Source organism: Pelophylax lessonae (genome assembly GCF_965119305.1).
Source record: "Pelophylax lessonae genome assembly, chromosome: 4".
In the NCBI taxonomy this organism is placed as follows: Eukaryota; Metazoa; Chordata; class Amphibia; order Anura; family Ranidae; genus Pelophylax; species Pelophylax lessonae.
In genome coordinates, this window is record NC_138771.1 from 70,198,975 (window position 1) to 70,222,979 (window position 24,005).

A 24,005-nucleotide genomic window follows, 5' to 3' on the forward strand; every position below is an offset into this window, starting at 1 on the left:
GAAGTCTGGATCCACCAGGTGTCTGGACCGACATCTGGCTCAGCCTCTTAGGGAGCCGTTGAGAGCCTGAGCTGGCCGCTACCCATCCCTCCACAGCTCATCGCTCCAATGAGTGAGGAGGGAGCAGAGCAGCGAGCTGTGACTGACAGTCAGCAGCTCTCTGCTTGGGGAGCTGTGAGAACTGAACGATCGGCTGTGTTTGATCGCTCGGTTCTCAGTGTAGAGGCACCAGGGGACAGATGCAGCATCAACCTAGGCAAGTATTAATCAAAAAAAAAAAAAAAAAAAAGACAAAAGGCATAAACCTATACTTCTCTTTTAAGCCATAATGTACTAGTATAAACAGCATACTAGTACATTATGACAGACTTTGAAAGGGAACACAGAGGGACTAAGTGCAGTATGAATAAAAAAAATCTATTATTAAAAACAGGACAAAATGGCAACTTACATATTCCAGTAGATATAAAAAGTGCACATATTCCTGTTAACCACTTAAGCCCCGGAAGATTTTACCCCCATTCCGACCAGGGGGTATTTTGCGATTCGGCACTGCGTGACTTTAACGGACAATTGCGCGGTCGTGCGATGCTGTACCTAAACAAATTTGGCGTCCTTTTTTTCCCACAAACAGAGCTTTCTTTTGGTCCCATTTGATCACCTGTGCGATTTTTTGATCACGCGCACATCACAATATTTTTCACATTTTTTTTTATATGAAATTCCCCCCCAAAAAAAATGTAAAAATCAAAATTTTTTAACATTTTCGGCCAATTTGTTTTATGCTACATATGTTTGGTAAAAAAAAATTGCAAAAAGCGTATTTTGATTGGTTTGCGCAAAAGTTATCGCGTTTACTAACAAAGGGAAAGATTTTTGTCATTTTTGTTGTTTTTTTTTTTTAACGCGTAATGGCGGCGATCTGCGATTTTTTTTGCGGTACTGCGACATTTGGGCGGACAGATCGGACCCTTGACTGACATTTGTGACACTTTTGGGGTTACCAGTGACATTTCTACAGTAATCAGTGCTATACATATGCACTGTTACTGTAAAAATACACTGGTAGTGAAGGGGTTAACTTTATTTGGGAGGGAGGGGCTGTGTGTGTCCCTAGGGGCGTGCTTTCTACTGTGATTGGCTGTGGCTTGAGCTGTAAGGACACTGATCAACGGATCTACATACTAGATCCGTGTGATCAGTGTCTTTACAGCGAGGAGAATGACAGGTGGCTTGTTTACACAAGCTGCCTGACATTCTCCCTCTCCCCCGCCGATCGCCGAGTGACCGGCGGACATCGGGTCCGCTGGTCACACGCGCGCGGGGGGGGGGGGGTCCGTGACCACGCGGGAGCGCGCCTCCGGGGGCGCGCGCTCGCTCCCTAGACCCTCACAAGCTAGTGACGTAGCCCTACGTCACTTTGCCTGTGAGGGGCTGACTGCCGACGTAGATCGGCGTTAGGCAGTCGGCAAGTGGTTAAAATGTCAGTTTTCTGTGATGTAAAAAAAAAAAAAAAATGAATGAGACAAAGATAAATGATTTCAGAACCTTTTCCACCTTAAGAGCCGGTTCACACTACCACGACCAGAAAGTCACCCCGTGACTTGTTAAGAGACTTGGAAGAGACTTGGAAGAGACAGGTGACTTTGTCTGTGGGGAATGCCTGGCTAATCTCTTTCTTCTTCCTGGAAAGTCTGATAACAAGTCGCTTCAATTAAGATAAGGAGGCGACTCCCATTGAAGTATAAGGGACAGTCGGATCACAGGTCGCCTCAAAGTAGTACAGGACCCTTTTCTGGAGTCGGAGCGACTTCAGTAGTGCCAATTAAGACGGCATTAATTGATTAACATTGCTTTTGTTATGTCAAGCGACCTGGGGCGACACAAGTTGCCTCACAAGTCGTGCTAGTGTGAATGGGCTCTCAATGTGACCTACAAACTGTACAACTCAATTGAACAACAAACTGAAATTTTAGGTGGAGGGAAGTAAAAAAAAAAAAAACGAAAATACAATGATTTCACAAGTGTGCACAGCCTTAAACTAATACTTTGTTGAAGCACCTATTGATTTTATTACAGCACTCAGTGTTTTTGGGTTTGAGTCTATCAGCATGGCATATCTTGACTTGGCAGTATTTGCCCACTCTTCTTTGCAAAAACACTCCCAAAAATGTAATGTTCTTCTGGTGAAGCCAATCCTTGTTGATTTGGATGTATGCTTTGGGTCGTTGTCATGCTGAAAGGTGAAGTTCCTCTTCGTGTTCAGCTTTCTAGTAGAAGCCTGAAGGTTTTGTGCCAATATTGACTGGTATTTGGAACTGTTCATAATTCCCTCTACCTTGAATAAGGCCCCTGGTCAAGCTATACAAGCTATAGTAAAACAGTCCCAAAGTACAATACTGCCACCACCATGCTTCACTGTGGGCATGGCACCAGCTGCCGCTGGTGCCAACATCATGGACTTATGAACAAAGGACTTTTAACAATGTTATATATATTTATTTTGCGATTATTATTTTTTGGTTTTTCTTATTACTTTCATTAGGACAGACTTGCCTACAAAAAGGAAGCCCTCCAGCGATGTGCTGTCAGGGCTCTCCCTGGTCCCTAGCGCTTCCATCTTCATCCGTTCTTCATTACAGGTTTCGCATCTCCGACCGCTTGATTGGCCAGGCCGATGTGATGTCACTCCTGTCCATGCATGTGGGGGTCACATTGCTGCACACACAGAGCGGGCCATAAATGTGGTCTGAGCTGCACATGTGTGGCTCAGATCACATTACCCACTGACGGATTTGAACAATGCTGACTCTACTACTACTTTAATGCTGTCCGAGTTGGATACCTGAATGGAAACAATGATGCAGATCATACTCCGCAATGACAGCCCCTCCATATCTTTCTTAGTAAAAGGTTTCCTTAAAAGTAACTAAAAGGCAATTTTTTTTCCCATTCTGGATAGAGTAAGGGCCAGTTCACACCAGGAAGAACACAAGTGCGTTCCTGTTAGATTTAAATGCAGTGCGTTTTTAGCCCATTCATTTGAATATGCGGAAATTGCACTGCATCGTACCACATAGTAGTTCATGTACTATTTTTAGCCACTTTGAAGACGAGCGACGTACCAGTACATTACTGGACTTTGAGTGGTTATACTGGGATGATGCCTGTGTGTAATCAAGTCTCTGTATAAATGCACCTGCACTGCGATAGTCTCAGAGGTCCGTTTAAAGCGCAGAGAGCATCATGAAGAACAAGGAACACACCAGGCAGGTCCGAGATACTGTTGTGGAGAAGTTTAAAGCCGGATTTGGATACAAAAAGATTTCCCAAGCTTTAAACATCCCAAGGAGCACTGTGCAAGCGATAATATTGAAATGGAAGGAGTATCAGACCACTGCAAATCTACGAAGACCTGGCCGTCCCTCTAAACTTTCAGCTCATACAAGGAGAAGACTGATCAGAGATGAAGCCAAGAGGCCCATGATCACTCTGGATGAACTGCAGAGATCTACAGCTGAGGTGGGAGACTCTGTCCATAGGACAACAATCAGTCGTATACTGCACAAATCTGGCCTTTATGGAAAAGTGGCAAGAAGAAAGACATTTCTTAAAGATATCCATAAAAAGTGTCGTTTAAAGTTTGCCACAAGCCACCTGGGAGACACACCAAACATGTGGAAGAAGGTGCTCTGGTCAGATGAAACCAAAATCAAACTTTTTGGCAACAATGCAAAATGTTATATTTGGCGTAAAAGCAACACAGCTCATCACCCTGAACACACCATCCCCACTGTCAAACATGGTGGTGGCAGCATCATGGTTTGGGCCTGCTTTTCTTCAGCAGGGACAGGGAAGATGGTTAAAATTGATGGGAAGATGGATAGAGCCAAATACAGGACCATTCTGGAAGAAAACCTGATGGAGTCTGCAAAAGACCTGAGACTGGGACAGAGATTTTTCTTCCAACAAGACAATGATCCAAAACATAAAGCAAAATCTACAATGGAATGGTTCACAAATAAACATATCCAGGTGTTAGAATGGCCAAGTCAAAGTCCAGACCTGAATCCAATCGAGAATCTGTGGAAAGAACTGAAAACTGCTGTTCACAAACGCTCTCCATCCAACCTCACTGAGCTCGAGCTGTTTTGCAAGGAGGAATGGGCAAAAATTTCAGTCTCTCGATGTGCAAAACTGATAGAGACATACCCCAAGCGACTTACAGCTGTAATCGCAGCAAAAGGTGGCGCTACAAAGTAGTAACATAAGGGGGCTGAATAATAATTTTTCAGTTTTGCATTTGTTAAAAAAGTTTGAAATATCCAATAAATTTTGTTCCACTTCATGATTGTCTCCCACTTGTTTTTGATTCTTCACAAAAAATTACAGTTTTATATCTTTATGTTTGAAGCCTGAAATGTGGCAAAAGGTCACAAAGTTCAAGGGGGCCGAATACTTTCGCAAGGCACTGTAGGTTTGGGGGTTCTAAGTAATTTTCTAGCAAAAAAATGTGTCATGCTCAGAAACGCCTTAGGGTCTTTGGGATAGACCTGCAACGTGTGTGCGCAATCATGTGCAAGATCAAGATACATCATCCTCCCCTAGGCCAGAATGGAAGATATGAGTCAATTAGGCATTTATTTGATTTATTTTGCAATTGTGTAAGAGGGTGAGGGGGAGGAGGCAGGGGAAAGGACTTTAGGAAAAGGGATGAAGGTCAATTTTATTATTCTTTATTTGCTGCCTGTGTCCCTGCTGGGGAGATCTACCCTCTATGACCACTGTCACTGGGACTAAAATGTGTTGTCACTGGAACAGTTATAGAAGGGAAGTCTTCCAGAGAGGACACTTGCTGTGGTGACAGCTGTCTAAAATGGGATTTCCCTTACTTTGAACTTCCTAAAGGTCTCTACAGGACAAGAAGTGAAGGAAAGCTTCTCAGCAGGACACGGACCAAAGAAAAAAAAAAAAAAAAATATCTGAACAAGGTTTTAACTCCTAGAAAGTCCACCAGCTGCTGCCCTGTCAACTGTCGGACCTCATACGATGGACAATAGGGCAGAGAATGTGTCAGGCAACTATTAGACTTAAAGCGGTATTCCAGCCTCCCCCTGCTGCTGACTTTTAATATTAGGACACTTACCTGTCCTGGAATCCAGCGATGTCGGCACTGCAGCGGATATTTTAATCGGCTCTCGGGTGCTGCCGCCACCATTGCCGGTAAGGGAACCTGGCAGTGAAGCCTGGTGGGTCCCTAATGCGCATTGGCTCGGGGACGGGGGAAGGAGGAGGGGGCCAAACTTCCGCTGGACATCTCCGTGACGCCATCTCCCAGAAGTGGGGGAAGAGTACCCATTGAAAAACAGGTATCCGCCCCCCCCTCCCCCCTGCAAGGTGCCAAATGTGGCACCAGAGGTGAGGGGGGAGAAAGCAAATGAGTGGAAGTTCCACTTTTGGGTGGACCTCCGCTTTAATGGTGGCGCGGACACAGCCATCTGATAAAATGGTTCTTTACAGAATGAGACAATGGGGTTGAATCTATGGTTGAATCTCTGAACTATGAAAGATATCTACTGTGCAAGTTTGATTAATTTCCTTGTAATTATTTTGATAAGTCAATGTAAACCCTGATTAAAAAAAAAAAAACAAATAGATTGACATGATGATGAAAAATATTACGCATCAAATCATCTTTTCAATATTCTGAAATTAGAAACAATTTGATTGCATATGGAATCATTCCCTGTATGGCTGGTACACACAGAACAGAATCCGGCCGACATTTGACCAATGTGTACAGCAGCCTGTCTGACAGAAGGTGGTCTAACAATCGGCCTCTGTTGAACAACCATGCTGGAAAACCAGCATCCAATCAGCGTGTTCGATGGGGGGGCGGGAGGGGCTAGGGTTGTTTTGTGGGTGGTGTTAGGGGCGCAATCCCCCCATCAGAACACAATAGCTCAGCGGGGCAGATTGTCACCATTAACATTGCTTAGTTATTACGCTGACCTCTCCATTTTTATACAAAACTTGCTGTACCTACCTTGCTTAAGGCTAAAGAGACCCTGCTGCCAGACTTATAAACAAAATATATTCCCCAGCAGCCTCAGAGCTGACACTCTATAATATTCCCCTTTGCTTCTCCCCCACTGCTGCAAAAGGTTATGTAGACAGTTAAGGGATGGAGGAGCTGGGCCAGCACACATAGTATAGATACTACCAGAAGACGAGTGGGCTATGGCAAAGGAAGGAGAGGGCTCCAATTTTTCTTTCACAGTATTTTTAGTGAGAAAAAGATTTTGAAAAAATAAAACAAACAGTAAACGTCAGACATCAGGGCCAGTGGTGATGAACATCATTAAGACAGATTGCCCACACCACAATCAAGTAGGCCCAGTATATACCATAATCAAACAAATAAACTTAGGTTGTCAATATAATAGTACATTGATTCCATTAGGGAGGGCTGCAATTTTGCACATTGGGGACAGGGTCTCTTAAAGGGCCCATTTACACTTTTACTTTGTGTGGTACTGTGCATGTGTTTTTATGCATTAAGACAGAGCTGGAAGAATCCCAGGCACCAGGTCACCTTTGATAATAGAAATTGCGCCCTGATGGCTGGGCTTTCGACAGTGACAGGTGGTGCCTCTGCTACAGGATGGGCAGTGAAGTCTTGGTCAAGAAGGTGGAGGCGGTCCGGGTCTCGTAGACCCTCTGGATATAGAGCCTAGTAGTCCTCCAGATTTTTTATTGCATAGTTAATTTGTTAATTTTCCTTTTGCGGCAAGGAAGTGGATACAGTCAGTCAATTTAATGTTAGAGCCGGTTCACACTACTCCGACTTGGTCACCTGACAAGTAGCTCCCAATGCTGTGCAATGGAACCGTTCCAATCAGAGCGACTCAAGTCGCTCCGACTTAGAAAAAAGGTTCCTGCACTATTTTTTGGCGAAGTCGGAGCGACTTGCATTGACTTCTATTATGAGAAGTCGTTTGCAAGCCGCGATGAAGTCGTGCTGCACGGGCGACTTTGAGTCGGATTAGTGTGAACCGGCTCTTAGCCCCATAATGAAAACAAGGAGGGTGGGGGAAGCACTAATCCCACGTGAAAACCTACAAGAAATATACAGTATATGTATACATCACCTATATCCTGTGCAATCAATGTATCAAATATTACTTAATTCATATGCATAAAAAAAAAAAAATTTTGCCTAATTTATGTGCAAATAAAAAAAAAATACATAAATATTTTCCTCTAGTGGAAAGTGCCTTGCGCTAATAAACGTCCAATTATAAAAATCCAACAATTTTGTGCCAAAAAATATCAAGTCCCGCAAGCCACTAATAAATAGGATTAGCGGTTTCCTCCTTTTTTTCCCATTATAAGAATTTTTACTGTTATCAAAAAACAGGAGAGCAGCTGTCCTTGATGAAAGCATCCTTTATCCTTTTTTAAAAAATTTTGTAATTTTAAATTTTGTATTTTTTTCACGGGGCTGTTAATACCCAGTATGGTTTAGTAGCACAGGTTTTCCTCTTTTAACACAATGTTAGCTCTACACACACACACACACACACACACACACATACATACATACAGTATCTCACAAAAGTGAGTACACCTCACATTTTTTGTAAATATTATTTTATTCTATCTTTTCATGTGACAACACTGAAGAAATTACACTTTGCTACAATGTAAAGTAGTGAGTGTACAGCTTGTATAAGAGCCCATTCACACTAGCGCGACTTGTGAGGCAACTTGTGTTGCCCCAGGTAGCTTGACATAACAAAAGCAATGTTAATCAATTAGTGCCGTCTTAATTGGCACTACTGAAGTTGCTCCGACTTCAGAAAAGGGTCCTGTACTACTTTGAGGCGACCTGTGATCCGACTGTCCCTTATACTTCAATGGGAGTTGCCTCCTTATCTTAATTGACACGACTTGTTATCAGACTTTCCAGGAAGAAGAAAGAGATTAGCCAGGCATTCCCCACAGACAAAGTCGCCTGTCTCTTCAAAGTAGTGCACAAGTCTCTAAACAAGTCTCTAAACAAGTCTCTAAACAAGTCTCTAAACAAGTCTCTAAACAAGTCTCTAAACAAGTCTCTAAACAAGTCTCTAAACAAGTCTCTAAACAAGTCTCTAAACAAGTCTCTAAACAAGTCTCTAAACAAGTCTCTAAACAAGTCTCTAAACAAGTCTCTAAACAAGTCTCTAAACAAGTCTCTAAACAAGTCTCTAAACAAGTCTCTAAACAAGTCACAGGGCGACTTTCTGGTAGTGGTAGTGTGAACCAGCTCTTACAGTGTAAATTTGCTGTCCCCTCAAAACAACAACACAAAGCCATTAGACTCTGTTCACATTAGCGTGACTTGTCAGCCTGACAAGTCGCGCTCCCTCGCGGTCCATTGACCGCTACAGAACCCGTTCTAATAGGAGCGACACAAGTTGCTCCGACTTAGAAAAAGGGTCCTGTACTATTTCGGGGCGACCTCGGAGCGACTTGCATAGACTTCCATTATGTGAAGTCCCTGCAAGTCGCTCCGAAGTCGTGGTGCACGGGACTGACAAGTCGCCTCCTGAAGTAGTAAGGAGTAGTGTTGCGCTAATGTGAACCGGCTCTCAATGTCTAAACCGCTGGCAACAAAAGTGAGTACACCCATAAGTGAAAATGTCCAAATTGGGCCCAAAGTGTCAATATTTTGTGTGGCCACCATTATTTTCCAGCACTGCCCCTCTTTGATGCTCTGGTGAACTCCATGCCACAGGTTGCCACTGGAGTCCTCTTCCACTCCATTCCATGACGAGCTGGTGGATGTTAGAGACCTTGCGCTCCTCCAACTTCCATTTGAGGATGCCCCACAGATGCTCAATAGGGTTTAGGTCTGGAGACATGCTTGGCCAGTCCATCACCTTTACCCTCAGTTTCTTTAGCAAGGCAATGGTCGACTTGGAGGTGTGTTTGGAGTTATGTTGGAATACTGCCCTGCAGCCCAGTCTCTGAAGGGAGGGGATCATACTCTGCTTCTGTAGGTCACAGTACATGTTGGCATTCATGGTTCCCTCAATGAACTGTAGCTCCCCAGTGCCGGCAGCACTCATGCAGTCCCAGACCATGACACTCCCACCACCATGCTTGACTGTAGGCAAGACACACTTGTCTTTGTACTTCTCACCTTCTTGCCGCCACACACGCTTAAAACCATCTGAACCAAATAAGTTTATCTTGGTCTCATCAGACTACAGGACATGGTTCCAGTAATCCATGTCCTTAGTCTGCTTGTCTTCAGCAAACTGTTCGCGGGCTTTCGTGTGCATCATCTTTAGAAGAGGCTTTCTTCTGGGACGACAGCCATGCAGACCAATTTGATGCAGTGTGCGGCGTATGGTCTGATCACTGACAGGCTGACCCCCCCCCCCCCCCCCACCCCTTCAACCTCTGCAGCAATGCTGGAAGCACTCATACGTCTATTTCCCAAAGACAACCTCTGGATAGGACGCTAAGCCTGAATAGTTAACTTCTTTGGTTGACCATGGCAAGGCCTGTTCTGAGTGGAACCTGTCCTGGCCAGAGCGATAACACCAAATTTAACACACCTGCTCCCCATTCACACCTGAGACCTTGTAACACTAACAAGTCACATGACACCAGGGAGGGAAAATGGCTAATTGTACCTAATTTGGACATTTTCACTTAGGGGTGTACTCACTTGTGTTGCCATTAATGGCTGTGTGTTGAGTGATTTTGAGGGGACAGCAAATTTACACTGTTATACAAGCTGTACACTCACTACTTTACATTGTAGCAAAGTGTCATTTCTTCAGTGTTGTCACATGAAAAGATATAATAAAATATTTACAAAAATGTGACGGGTGTACTTACTTGTGTGATACTGTATCTATCTCTGCAAGGAAAGAGATACGATGCATCTCTCTCCTCTATACCTCTCTCCTCTATTCACAGAGCAAGAAAACATTGGGGTGGGCTTCACAGGGACTGATCACTGAGGTAAGCCAATCAGATGCTATAAGTACGGGGCCCTCGGTGAGACCCCGGTCTCTGTGCTGCGCCACACACAAAAGGGAGATACGCAAATATGCGGCCTTACGGAAAAAAGCCCAGTCTAGTGGGGCCGCATATTTGTGTGAGGTCGGCATCAAGGGGTATCCAAACTATGACCTGTGGCCCACATCTACCCCACAACTAGAGTCCAGGGGCATATACCCAAACTGCACAGATTGGGGACTTAGGGGGGACCTTGATACAAAAAGGAGACTTATTCATTTTTAAAACTAACTTTTTTTTCTGCCTGCGAATATTTATAAAAAAAAAAAAAAAAAATGTAAGTGTGACCATGTACAGAAAATTAAGGAAACCCTGATCTAGAGGAAGGAGTTATTTAATGTCACACTCCATTGTCACATGAAACCTTCACAGCTCTGCCACCATCCTGCAGAATAGACACGACTGTACTTTATATAAGAAGAATCTACACACATGAATGAACTGAGATATTGATAAGCCATCCTCCTGTATTTACTACAAGAAATCTGAGACCTTACAAGTCACAAATACATAAAAAGAAGAAACTTTGGACGGTGGAGCTGCGTCAGTAATGCTCCTTAGAAGAATATAAACCAGAACAGAAGTGCAGCCCTTCCACAGAGACGACGATGGACTTTCAGCTTTATTCAGTAAAGGAGCGGAGCCAGAGCCAAGTCATTTCCAAGAACTGCTCAGCAGGTGTATGGAGCGTTCCATGCAGAACTACTTCCTCTTTACCCTCAGGAAGACACAGAGCATGTACCAAACACGTGTTCTGGATTCAATCAACCGACTACAAGGATCACACCAGAAGAGAGAGCCAGCGTGTACCAAACATGCGTTTTAGATTCCATCTACTGACTACAAAGATCACGCCAACCAAGACATCCAGCATGTACCAAACACGTGTTCTAGACTACAAGGATCACGCCAACCAAGACATCCAGCATGTACCAAACACGTGTTCTAGACTACAAGGATCACGCCAACCAAGACATCCAGCATGTACCAAACACGTGTTCTAGATTATCACCTGACTACAAGGATCACGCCAACCAAGACATCCAGCATGTACCAAACACGTGTTCTACAGTCCCTCGACTGACTACAAGGATCACGCCAACCAAAACATCCAGCATGTACCAAACACGTGTTCTAGATTATCACCTGACTAGACTACAAGGATCACGCCAACCAAAACATCCAGCATGTACCAAACACGTGTTCTACAGTCCCTCAACTGACTACAAGGATCACACCAGACGAGACACCCAGCATAGAACACAATAGAACGTGCCGCAATTTTGCATTTTTCCACAACCAGTGGTCAAAACATTCCTATCCTAAACACGATTCTTCCAAGTTCAGGAGAGGGAGGTTGAAGCTCACCTAACTGCAGCAGCTCCTAAACTCAGCGAAACTCTGCTGTACATTGACACAGAATTTTATGGAGTTGAGTCTAGGAGCTTTGGCAAAAAAAATGCTAAAAGCTCCTAAACTCAAATTTAGGAGCTGCTAATGTAGGCTGGTGTACATGAAGCCTAATGCCTCGTACACACGCATCGATTATTGGTTGGGAATTTTCATCCAACCTGCCGATTTTCGGCTTGTTAGTATGATGCTTCCGACAACCGACTCAGACTTTTCGGCCGAAAAAAATCTGGTGTGCAGACTATAAAATTTTTGTTGGCTTTCAACACAACGGCTGATTTTCCGTCAGTCAGTACAGATTTCGGCAGATAAAAATCAGATGAGCAAGACTGGGCATGCTCAGAGAAGAAATAACACACGAAAGTAAACCAACACATGACATCACTTCTGAAGTAGATTTTTGTTGGCCGAGAAAATTTGTGTGCAGTCTAGGCACATTCCAACCAACAAAACACAACTCTGGACAAAAGTCGGACGATTGGTCGGCCGATAATCGTTGTGTGTGTACTAGGCATTAGGCTCAGTTCACACTAATGTGATTTCCAGTTGGGACCAGCTGGCTGCATCGTCGGACAGTTGGTGCACTTGCTTGCAGTTCTGTTGCTACTTTAGGCTCCATTCACATTTGGAGATCTGGAATCTCAGGGAGAACTGCAGCGATTCCGTTGCAATCCCAAATTGCACTGCAATGACAAATCGCATGTTCGGGTGCCATTCATTTTTACCGGCACCTAAAGCAGTGTGGTTTTGCTGCGATTGTGCGCATTCTGTCACCTGTACTATTATGAATGACACAGGATCAATGGATGGGGGACAGGCAGATAATTGATAACTCTACTCCCTCCATTCACAGATCATGTGTCATTCGTAGAAGATATAGTACAGCTTCTATGAATGCGGATCAGGCAGAAAAGGGCGGGCATAGTCAGGCTCTGACAGCCCATTAGCCATATTAGGCCCCGCCATACTGGAAGATTACGATGGCAGTGGTACAGAACCAAATGGATTACTACTGAAAAGGTAAAAAAATCAACACAAGGAAGACATCATACTTATGTCCCTTGTGGTGATTTTTTATAATAGGGTTTTTGGCTGCACTTAAAATTGAATCTCCATCAGCAGCTGATTTAATCACTTCCTGAGTATGTGGCTTTTATATCTTTTAAGCCCTTGTCTATGTTCCAGTTTAACCACTTTAAAACCAGGCTTTTTCTGGTACTTTTACAAGTTTAAATCAGTATTTGTTAGAAACTTATAACCCCCCAACATTATACAATTTTTTTTTAGCAGAGACCCTAGAGAATAAAATGGCGATGGTTGCAAATTTTTATGTCACACAATATTTGTGAAGCAGTTTTGCAAATGCAATAAAAAAAACAAAAAAAAAAAAAAACACACAAACCCGATAATATACAGCAGTGATCCCCAACCCCCAGGCCGCGGACCGGTACGTGGATCAAATGGTACCGGTCCGCCCAAAGAACATTACATTATTTCCATTTCCTGATTGGCCGGAAGGCGAACCCATGCCACTGGCCAAGGAGGAGGAGGAGGAGGGAGGACTCGAGGACACGCGGGGAGACTGAGGAGAAGCCGCCGCTGCAAATCAGGTAAGTGCACTGGTCACTGTGCATTGATTGGGGGCACGCTGCGGCACTCTGCATTGATTGGGGGCACGCTGCGGCACTCTGCATTGACGTCCCCCCCCCCCCCTCAGCAGGCCACGGAAAAATTATCAAACGTTGACCGGTCCGCAGCGATAAAAAGGTTGGGGAGCACTGATATACAGCATAACCCAATTTTTTTTTTTTTTTTGGTAAAATGTAAAAGATGTTACGCTGAGTAAATAGATATCCGACATGTTAAAGAGGTTGTAAACCGAGAAAAAATTTTTTTCTCTTCTTTACATCCTGAAAGAGAAACCCATAATGAGCTAGTATGCATCGCATAGTAGCTCATTATGAAATACTTACCTCAGAACGAGCCCCCGCCGTGCCGTCCGCTTACCTGTATGACGGGCGACATGTATAGTCGCCCGTCTTCCGGGATCGCGGCATCCGGCCATCTGATTGGCCGGAGCCGCGGTGACGTCACTCCCGCGCACGCGCGCGGGAGCCGACGGTCACGGCACGGGGCTCTGAAGGAACGGCACGATCTGCCGTTCCTTCAGAGCGCATGCGCCAGTGACGTCACTGGCTGCATTAAAGGTAAATATCTCCTAAACGGTACATGTTTAGGAGATATTTACAGTACCTATAGGTAAGCCTTAATATAGGCTTACCTATAGGTACAACTTCCTGAGGAGGGTTTACTTCCTCTTTAAGCTTTAAAATTGCATAGGCTCGTGGAATGGCAGTAAACTACGGTACCTAAAAATCTCCATGGGCGACGCTTTAAACATTTTTACAGGTTACCGGTTTAGAGTTACAGAGGCGGTCTAGCACAAGAATTGCTGCTCTTGCTCGAACATTCGCGGCAATACCTCATGTGTAGTGCAAATACCTTTTACATATTAGCGCATGATGTGCGTATGCTTCTGTGCGTGAGCACGGAGGGATGGGGGCCCTTTAAATTTTTATTATTTATTTTTACACTGTGCCCTGAATTTATTTATTTTTATCACTTTTATTCCCATTACAAGGAATGTAAACATCCCTTGTAATAGAAATAAGCATGACAGGTCCTCTTCATGGAGCGATCTGGGGTCAAAGACCCCAAAAAAAAAAAAAATTATATATATATTTTTTTTTTTTTTATCTTTTTCTCATATATATGAGAAAAAGATCAAAAACACACATATACATGTGTGTATATATATATATATATATATATATATATATATATATATATATATATATATATACACACACACACACATATTTTTTTTTTTTCATAACTTCCACCTTGGACAGGAAGTGACATCATGACAATGCTCAGGTCCTCCAAGGCCATACAGGCGATCCAAGACAATCTAGTCTTTGACCGCCTCTGGGACCGGCTGGCCACGTCGGATAGTTGGCGCACTGAAAATAAGCCACTCCTTGTGGTCAAAGATAAAAGGCATCTCTTTTCTTTTCCTTTGAGGTCATGATCTGTATAGTTGGAGAATCATCACTCACCCCTGCAAACACCAGGTTGGTTTTTGGTACTTTTCTATTTATTTATTTAATTTTAACCACAGCTATGAACTTTTGTGCTACCTCACTGGTTTTCCTATTGGGGGTCTTGGACCCCCTCCACTTCTCAGACATTGAGCAGCGGTCACCATTTAAAGGCGCTATGTGTTATCAAGTTCCAAGCTGGTTTTATAGAGTTCTGTTGTTGGAGGCAACTGCTCCTGAAGAAGTGAAAGTATTCACGAAATGCGTCGAGTTACAAGATGCATTCTTGGTTATGTAAAGCATGCATGTGAAAATATACCAGCTTGATGTACATTATATATTGTTATGTGTAACCCACTGGCCTGATATGACAAAATGTTGTACTTTATCCGTTAATGTGTCAAATCATTGTACAATAAATTGATATTTTAGGACTTTTGTATTATGCCTCATTTAAAGTCTGATGGGTGAATATTGGTTGTGTATAGGTTATATATGGTGATGGGGGCAGGATATGTTTGGCACCTGGTCACAGTTCTTTTCTACAGGTAAAGGCACCACTGAGCCAGCCAGTTCAGATTCCGATGTAGGGATCATAACTGGCAGACAATGTGAATTGGGCCAAAGCTTCACATTGGGGTGAATTTACTAAAGACAAATAGACTGTGCACTTTGCAAGTGCAGCTGCTCCAGGGCTTAGTAAATGAGAGGACGCTTCACTTAAGAATACCCAATAACATGCCAAGGAGAATTAAAAAAAAAAAAAAAAAAAATTATTAATAAAAATAATTTAAAAAAAAAAAATTATATATATATATATATTTTTCTTTTTTTTTTTTTATTTATATATTGCACTGTTGTTGTACGAGGCAATTTTTGGCCATTTCAGGGGTGGAAAAAATAATCTGCCCTGGTTGTTGCCGGTGGAGACAAGCCTTAGCTTATACCGCAGTATGCCACAGTCCTATGACAGCAGGTAGCACCAAAACATGGACAGCACTCCTATACATCATGCACAATGCAGGACTGGGAGTGGCCGCTGAGCCTGTAGGTCTGGGGGAGGGATGGTGACCAACCAGACTGGTCTGAGAGTGACTTTGGCAGGCCATACATGGTTTGAATCTCAGCCGGTACAGCGGGAAACAGCAAGCTAGGTTTTACCTGTGATTATCACTAGCGACTACTATAGCTTCCCCCGCCGTAGAAGACAATGGCCCACTGGAGGGAGTCCTACATCAGCATGGTCTGTGTGGGGGAAATCGAGTAAATTTATAATTCTGCAACCGAGGAAAGAATTTCATTCCATGTATGGCCAGCCTAAGAGGGACAAAATCACCACAACTGGATCTGACGGAGGTGGAAGACCCCATTATAGAGTACGGTAAGTAATGCCTATCAAGGAGTAACGCTTTAAAAGGTAAGTTCACCTTTTTTTTTTTTTTACACAAAAATGAAAAGGTGAACTTACCCCAAATATCCCGGCCACCCCTCCAGACCTCACTTCACATACCATGATGGCCCATGCTGCAGATGTAGCGGTCTATACACCGCAACACAGAGCCCTGGAGTGAGTATCCATCATAATCTTTGCAAAGTGCTCATTGGTCAGCATGACCACATGACTGTACCAACCAGGAAAGGTTTTTACTTCTGGGACACCTTAATGGAAAAGGCTGCCTCAGATGTGATTTTCATTGGTAAGCACAGTCATGTGACCCGCCCATCGTTCCCGAGGCAGACAAAACGATGGTCTGCCTATGTAAACAAGGCGGATCGCCACTGACAGAAGACAGAGATCTTGTGTTTCTGCTAAGCAGGAACACGAATCTCTGTCTTTTTACAGTACAAGCCCATCCTGCACAGTTAGAAAGCACTCCCTAGGGACACATTTACCCCTTTGCTTGCCCCTTCCCAGCCAGTGTCATTAGTACAATTACAGTGCATATTATTTAGCACTGATCACTGTATTGGTGTCACTGGTCCCCATAAAAAGTGTCAAAAGTGTCACTTAGTGTCCGATTTGTCCACTGCAATGTCGCAGTCCTGCTATAATTCGCTAATTATGCCATTACTAGTAAAAAAAAAAAATTCTATAAAAAAGTATCCCATTGTAGATGCTATAACTTTTGCGCAAACCAATCAATATAAGCCTAGAGGGATTTTATTACCAAAAATATGTAGCAGAATACATATCGGCCTAAATTGATGAAGAAATTCGATTTTTTACATTTTTTATTGAATAAGTTTTATAGCAGAAAGTAAAAAAAATATTATTTTTTTTTTTTTAATTGGTCGGTCTTTTTTTTGTTTATAGCACAAAAATAAAAATCTACAGAGATGATCAAATACTACCAAAAGAAAGCTCCATTTGTGGGAAAAAAGGACATCAATTTTATTTGTGTACAGCGTAGCACATTGTCAGTTAAAGTAACGCAGTGACGTGTTGCGAAAAATGGCCTGGTCATGAAGGGGGGGGGGGGGGAACCTTCCTGGGTGAAGTGGTTAAAACAAAAGTTTACATTTGTAAAAGAAATAATAAATGCACATTTCTTATACTAGATATAAATTAAGAGCTACCCCTTAGGTGCCATAATCCTAGTAATATACAAAGAGAACCAAAGATGTGGGGAGCTAAAGAAAGGTGGGTGGGTAACACCCTATTTAATACTAGTTTTATACTAGTTTTATACTTTTCACTAGTAGCCTGCAAAGCAAAGCATCGACGATCAGCAGATTGCAGGTGCCATGCAGGACCTCCTGCAGACTGTCAGTGTAAGCCGTCTGCTTGTATCTCCTATGGTCAGGTAGATACACAATGACCTACCAGAGCGCTCAACAGGATCCTGATAGTTCATTAGGAAGTATGAGCGGACAGTCGCAAAGGCTGTTGGTACTTGTAGTTCTCCCCTCTGTGAATGAATGATGCAGCCGGGTGGACAGAGCCCTACATGCCTACATTTTTAAACTGTGGCAGCGAGTTCTGGGAGAAGACTCTCACTACTGTCATTACTGTCACTAGAGGCAGCGGCTCGGGGAGCAGTTGCAATAGTGGAACAGGTTACATGTCATCCCCCTGTCAGAACACAATAGAACAGCAGGAGAGATTGCTGTACTAACATCAGATTGTTAGTACAGCGGCTCTGACCTGACCTGTCAGATTGTTTTCTGTGTAGTCAGCCTAAAGCCTCATTCACACTGATTGTACAATCCCAGGTTTGGTAGATCTAAAGGGGACTGTACAGAGATTGTATGGTCGGCCTGTATTGTCTATGGTAAGCCTAAGGGCTCTTTCACACACTCTGTCCGTCGGACGGACTCCGTTTTTCTCAGCGGGAGATCGATCCGCTGATCCCCCGCTGAGCAGGAGGATGACAGCTGTTCGGATGGGAACGGACCGTTGGTCCGTTCTCATCCGATCCGCTGGACGGATGAAAAATAGGGTCCAGATTTGACGGATCTGATGTCAGCGGACGTGTCTCCGCTGACATCCGATGCCCCATAGGGATGCATGGGGGGACCGTTAAGATCCGCCAAAAAATAAATCTGAACGGTCTGCCTGTGTGAAAGAGCCCTTAGGCTTCTTTCACAAGGTCCGCCTCCGTAGGCGGATCCATGCTGCTCAGCGGGGGATCGATACACCGATCCCCGCTGAGCCGGCAGGTGACAGCTCCCTCTCCGCTCTGTGTGCGGAGAGGGAGGTGTCAGAGCCCCATGCATCTCTATGGGGGAATCGCCTGCCTGCTCTCATCCAATCCGATCCCCTGGACGGATGGAAAATAGGGTTTCCATCCGTCTGGATTTCACGGATAGGATGCGGATGGCAGCAGACATGTCTCCGCTGACACCCACAACCCCATAGGGATGCATGGGGGATCCAATCAGATCCACCAAAAAAAACTGACAGGCGGATAAGATCGGATCGCTCGTGTGAAAGGCCCCCTAGGCTGACTATGCAATCTACTTCAGATCTACCATCAACTATTGATCACCACAGCCTGCCTGACTGTCAATGAGGTTTGTATATGGCCAAACGTGCTTCGATTTTATAATCCGATTGATGTGCAGATCAATCAAAATGAACTCCCTTTCTGATTGATAGACTCAATTTAGAATGAAGGTGATCAATTGGCAACATCGGGATGCTTTGTACATGAATATGATCGTATTTCAATTGATCAGATTAAGATTACATGATGGAACACATGGTGGGATCAATAATTTACTATGGTAAACTAAGATCTTATATTAACCACTTAAATTCCCTTTCCGGTGCTTGGCATATCGATTGAATGGGTGCTGGACATTAGGTTATTTCTATTGGAGAGATCAATTGGAGAAGAAATTGATCATTTATTGGGAGTATGTATTAGAATTAGCAAAGCTATAGAATACAAGGACCTACCTAAGTACAGGGGGTAAACATGGGTGGATTGACAGGCAGACCCCTCCCATGGAAAGCCTAAAGCCTCTATAAATGGATGGACATTTGGGATTGGCAGAATTTTGATCGATGTCTGGGCGGGAAGGTTGTACTTCTAAATCCAACAAACAACATCATGTATTCAGGAGCTGGAAGGGCCACCATTGGATCACCTGGAATCCTCCAATTTATCTCCATAGAGATGGAGACTCTGCAGCTGCAATCCGATTGTACAATCCCAATGGCCAAATCAATATATGAGGGCCAATCTACACCATCCACTCCTATCCAATCACACTCCCCAGGGCTGGCGGGGGATCTGCAGGAGATTGTACAATCACATTGGAGAGTGTATGGCCAGACTAACAGTTGCCTCTATGACAGATCCCTATCTGTCTGTGTGCTCACCATGGGATAAGGGGATACAGAAAACTGAGGCCTAAGACACAAGGGGCCCCCCCAAGGCACAGACAAAAGGGCCCCACGGGCAGTACAGGGGCCACTACACACTGACAGCAGGCCCCCCAGGCAGCAGAGGGGCCCCTGCACACTGACAGAAGGGCCCCACAAGCAGTACAGGGGCCCCTACACACTGACAGAAGGGCCCCACAGACAACACAGGGGCCCCTACACACTGACAGAAGGGCCCCACAGACAACACAGGGGCCCCTACACACTGACAGAAGGGCCCCACAGACAACACAGGGGCCCCTACACACTGACAGAAGGGCCCCACAGACAACACAGGGGCCCCTACACACTGACAGAAGGGCCCCACAGACAACACAGGGGCCCCTACACACTGACAGAAGGGCCCCACAGACAACACAGGGGCCCCTACACACTGACAGAAGGGCCCCACAGACAACACAGGGGCCCCTACACACTGACAGAAGGGCCCCCAGGCAACACAGGGGCCCCTACACACTGACAGAAGGGCCCCCAGGCAACACAGGGGCCCCTACACACTGACAGAAGGGCCCCCAGGCAACACAGGGGCCCCTACACACTGACAGAAGGGCCCCCAGGCAACACAGGGGCCCCTACACACTGACAGAAGGGCCCCCAGGCAACACAGGGGCCCCTACACACTGACAGAAGGGCCCCCAGGCAACACAGGGGCCCCTACACACTGACAGAAGGGCCCCACAGGCAGTACAGGGGCCCCTACACACTGACAGAAGGGCCCCACAGGCAGTACAGGGGCCCCTACACACTGACAGAAGGGCCCCACAGGCAGTACAGGGGCCCCTACACACTGACAGAAGGGCCCCACAGGCAGTACAGGGGCCCCTACACACTGACAGAAGGGCCCCACAGGCAGTACAGGGGCCCCTACACACTGATAGAAGGGCCCCACAAACAGTACAGGAGCCCCTACACACTGACAGAAGGGCCCCACAGGCAGTACAGGGGCCCCTACACACTGACAGAAGGGCCCCATAGACAACACAGGGGCCCCTACACACTGACAGAAGGGCCCCACAGGCAGTACAGGGGCCCCTACACACTGACAGAAGGGCCCCATAGACAACACAGGGGCCCCTACACACTGACAGAAGGGCCCCGCAGGCAGTACAGGGGCCCCTACACACTGACAGAAGGGCCCCATAGGCAGTACAGGGGCCCCTACACACTGACAGAAGGGCCCCACAGGCAGTACAGGGGCCCCTACACACTGACAGAAGGGCCCCATAGACAACACAGGGGCCCCTACACACTGACAGAAGGGCCCACAGGCAGTACAGGGGCCCCTACACACTGACAGAACTCCCTCCCCCACACAGAGCCCCTCCTCCTCCTCCGCTCACCCTGGAGACGGTCAGGTCGGTCATGAGCTCGTCGAAGGCCCGGGTCTCCTCGGCCTGTTTCTGGTTGTGGAGGGCGATCTTCTCGCTGAACTTCCTCGGGTTGGAGGAGGACGAGGCCTGGGAGGCCGCCATGTCGGAGCTCCTCTGGGTCTGGGAGAGCGGAGAAGACTCAGTCCGGGAGGACGGGCGGTCAGTCCCTGAGGGGGGACCGGGGGTCTCCGGGCTCAGCCTGTCATGGTGCCCCCTTCCGGAGACGATGAGGAGAGGCCCGGGCCGGAGCGAGGACGATAATGAGAGGCCATCCGGGAGGGGCTGATCCAACCTCCCCCCTCCTCCTTCCTGTCCTTCCGGGCCCGATGTCAACAAACTTCCCCGCAAACTGCACGACGTCCGCCGACTGAGCGCCGCTTCCTGGCAACACGGCCTGCCAAGTGACGGCTGCCGGCCCCGCCCACTTCACCTACACCACCGCCCACTTCACCGGTCCCGGCACCCGCCCATTCACACCCCGCCCTCCTGCCCGCGGCTACCTATCACAACGCTGCTCTGTGCACCGCCCACTGCTAGAAAAGTAGCAGAGAGCGAGGAAGACGCAAAGCGCTCCACATCCCATCCATTCCAATGGCTGTCAGTGGGGCTGTGCACACGGGGAGGGGCAAGTACAACTCAGGGCAGACTGTCTTTGCTTAATGTCTACCAGGTACTCAGGGCTGCTGTTAGAAATCCCTGGGCCCCCAGCAGTGATATCAAATAATGAAGCTGTGTGTGTAAATGAGGTCTCGGTTCTCCTTCACATGGGCAGTGTGCCCTGTACAGTATAATCTGTGTTTATTTGTAAATGTGCCCATTGCTTCCAGCGTCCTATCCCAATGCCTTCTCCTCACATAAATCCCTTCCAATATCTCCTCCTAGCACAAATCCCCCCAATCTATCCTCCTAGCACAAATTCCCCTCAATCTATCCTCCTAGCAACCCCCAATAACCCCTCCCAGCATAAATCCCTCCACCGAGCACCAATTACCCCCATCTCCCCTCCTGGCACAACCCCCCCCCCCCCCCAGTCCCTTCTCCTAGCACAAATTCCGCCCAATACCCCCTCCCAGCACAAATTCCTCCACTGAGCAGCAATTACCCCCATCTCCCCTCCTGCTGGCACAACCCCCCCCCCCCCAATCCCTTCTCCTCACATAAATCCCTCCCAATATCTCCTCCTAGCACAAATTCCCCCCAATACCCCCTCCCAGCACAAATCCCTCCACTGAGCACCAATTACCCCCATCTCCCCTCCTGGCACAACCCCCCCCCCCCCCCAATGCCTTCTCCTCGCATAGATCCCTTCCAATATCTCCTCCTAGCACAAATCCCCCCCCCCCCCAATCTATCCTCCTAGCACAAATTCCCCTCAATCTATCCTCCTAGCAACCCCCAATACTCCCTCCCAGCATAAATCCCTCCACTGAGCACCAATTACCCCCCATCTCCCCTCCTGGCACAACCCCCCCAGTCCCTTCTCCTGGCATAAATCCCTCCCAATATCTTCTCCTAGCACAAATTCCGCCCAATACCCCCTCCCAGCACAAATTCCTCCACTGAGCAGCAATTACCCCCATCTTCCCTCCTGGCACAACCCCCCCCCCCCAATCCCTTCTCCTCACATAAATCCCTTCCAATCTATCCTCCTAGCACAAATTCCCCCCAATCTATCCTCCTACACAAATTCCCCCCAATCTATCCTCCTAGCACAAATTCCCCCCAATCTATCCTCCTAGCACAAATTCCCCCCAATCTATCCTCCTACACAAATTCCCCCCAATCTATCCTCCTAGCACAAATCCCCCCCAATCTATCCTCCTAGCACAAATTCCCCCCAATCTATCCTCCTAGCAACCCCCAATACCCCCTCCCAGCACAAATCCCTCCACTGAGCACCAATTACCCCTATCTCCCCTCCTGGCACAACCCCCCCCCCCCCATGCTTTCTCCTCGCATAAATCCCCTCCAATATCTCTTCCTAGCACAAATCCCCCCCAATCTATCCTCCTAGCACAAATTCCCCTCAATCTATCCTCCTAGCAACCCCCAATACCCCCTCCCAGCATAAGTCCCTCCACTGAGCACCAATTACCCCCATCTCCCCTCCTGGCACAACCCCCCCCCCCCCCCCAGTCCCTTCTCCTGGCATAAATCCCTCCCAATATCTCCTCCTAGCACAAATTCCGCCCAATACCCCCTCCCAGCACAAATTCCTCCACTGAGCAGCAATTACCCCCATCTTGCCTCCTGGCACAACCCCCCCCCCCCCCAATCCCTTCTTCTCACATAAATCCCTCCCAATATCTCCTCCTAGCACAAATTCCCCCCAATACCCCCTCCCATCACAAATCCCTCCACTGAGCACCAATTACCCCTATCTCCCCTCCTGGCACAACCCCCCCCCCCCCCCAATGCCTTCTCCTCGCATAGATCCCTTCCAATATCTCCTCCTAGCACAAATCCCCCCCCCCCCAATCTATCCTCCTAGCACAAATTCCCCTCAATCTATCCTCCTAGCAACCCCCAATACTCCCTCCCAGCATAAATCCCTCCACTGAGCACCAATTACCCCCCATCTCCCCTCCTGGCACAACCCCCCCAGTCCCTTCTCCTGGCATAAATCCCTCCCAATATCTCCTCCTAGCACAAATTCCGCCCAATACCCCCTCCCAGCACAAATTCCTCCACTGAGCAGCAATTACCCCCATCTTCCCTCCTGGCACAACCCCCCCCCCCCCCCCAATCCCTTCTCCTCACATAAATCCCTTCCAATCTATCCTCCTAGCACAAATTCCCCCCAATCTATCCTCCTACACAAATTCCCCCCAATCTATCCTCCTAGCACAAATCCCCCCCAATCTATCCTCCTAGCACAAATTCCCCCCAATCTATCCTCCTAGCAACCCCCAATACCCCCTCCCAGCACAAATCCCTCCACTGAGCACCAATTACCCCTATCTCCCCTCCTGGCACAACCCCCCCCCCCCCCATGCTTTCTCCTCGCATAAATCCCCTCCAATATCTCTTCCTAGCACAAATCCCCCCCAATCTATCCTCCTAGCACAAATTCCCCTCAATCTATCCTCCTAGCAACCCCCAATACCCCCTCCCAGCATAAGTCCCTCCACTGAGCACCAATTACCCCCATCTCCC

At 46.6% G+C, this 24,005-nt stretch overlaps 1 protein-coding gene across 2 annotated transcripts in view; it reads right to left on the reverse strand.

Annotated features, from left to right (window-relative positions):
• CRTC3 (CREB regulated transcription coactivator 3) overlaps positions 1–21,297 on the reverse strand; it is a 309,654-nt gene extending 288,357 nt beyond the window's left edge. The window contains exon 1 of one of the 2 annotated variants that reach the window (XM_082253380.1): positions 20,820–21,297. In XM_082253380.1, coding sequence (XP_082109506.1) covers positions 20,820–20,951 — 132 coding nt within the window. In that variant the 5' untranslated portion in view covers positions 20,952–21,297. The remainder of the gene's footprint in view (positions 1–20,819) is intronic. The other variant, XM_082253379.1, reaches the window with a different exon arrangement.
• Positions 21,298–24,005: the final 2,708 nt, after the last annotated feature.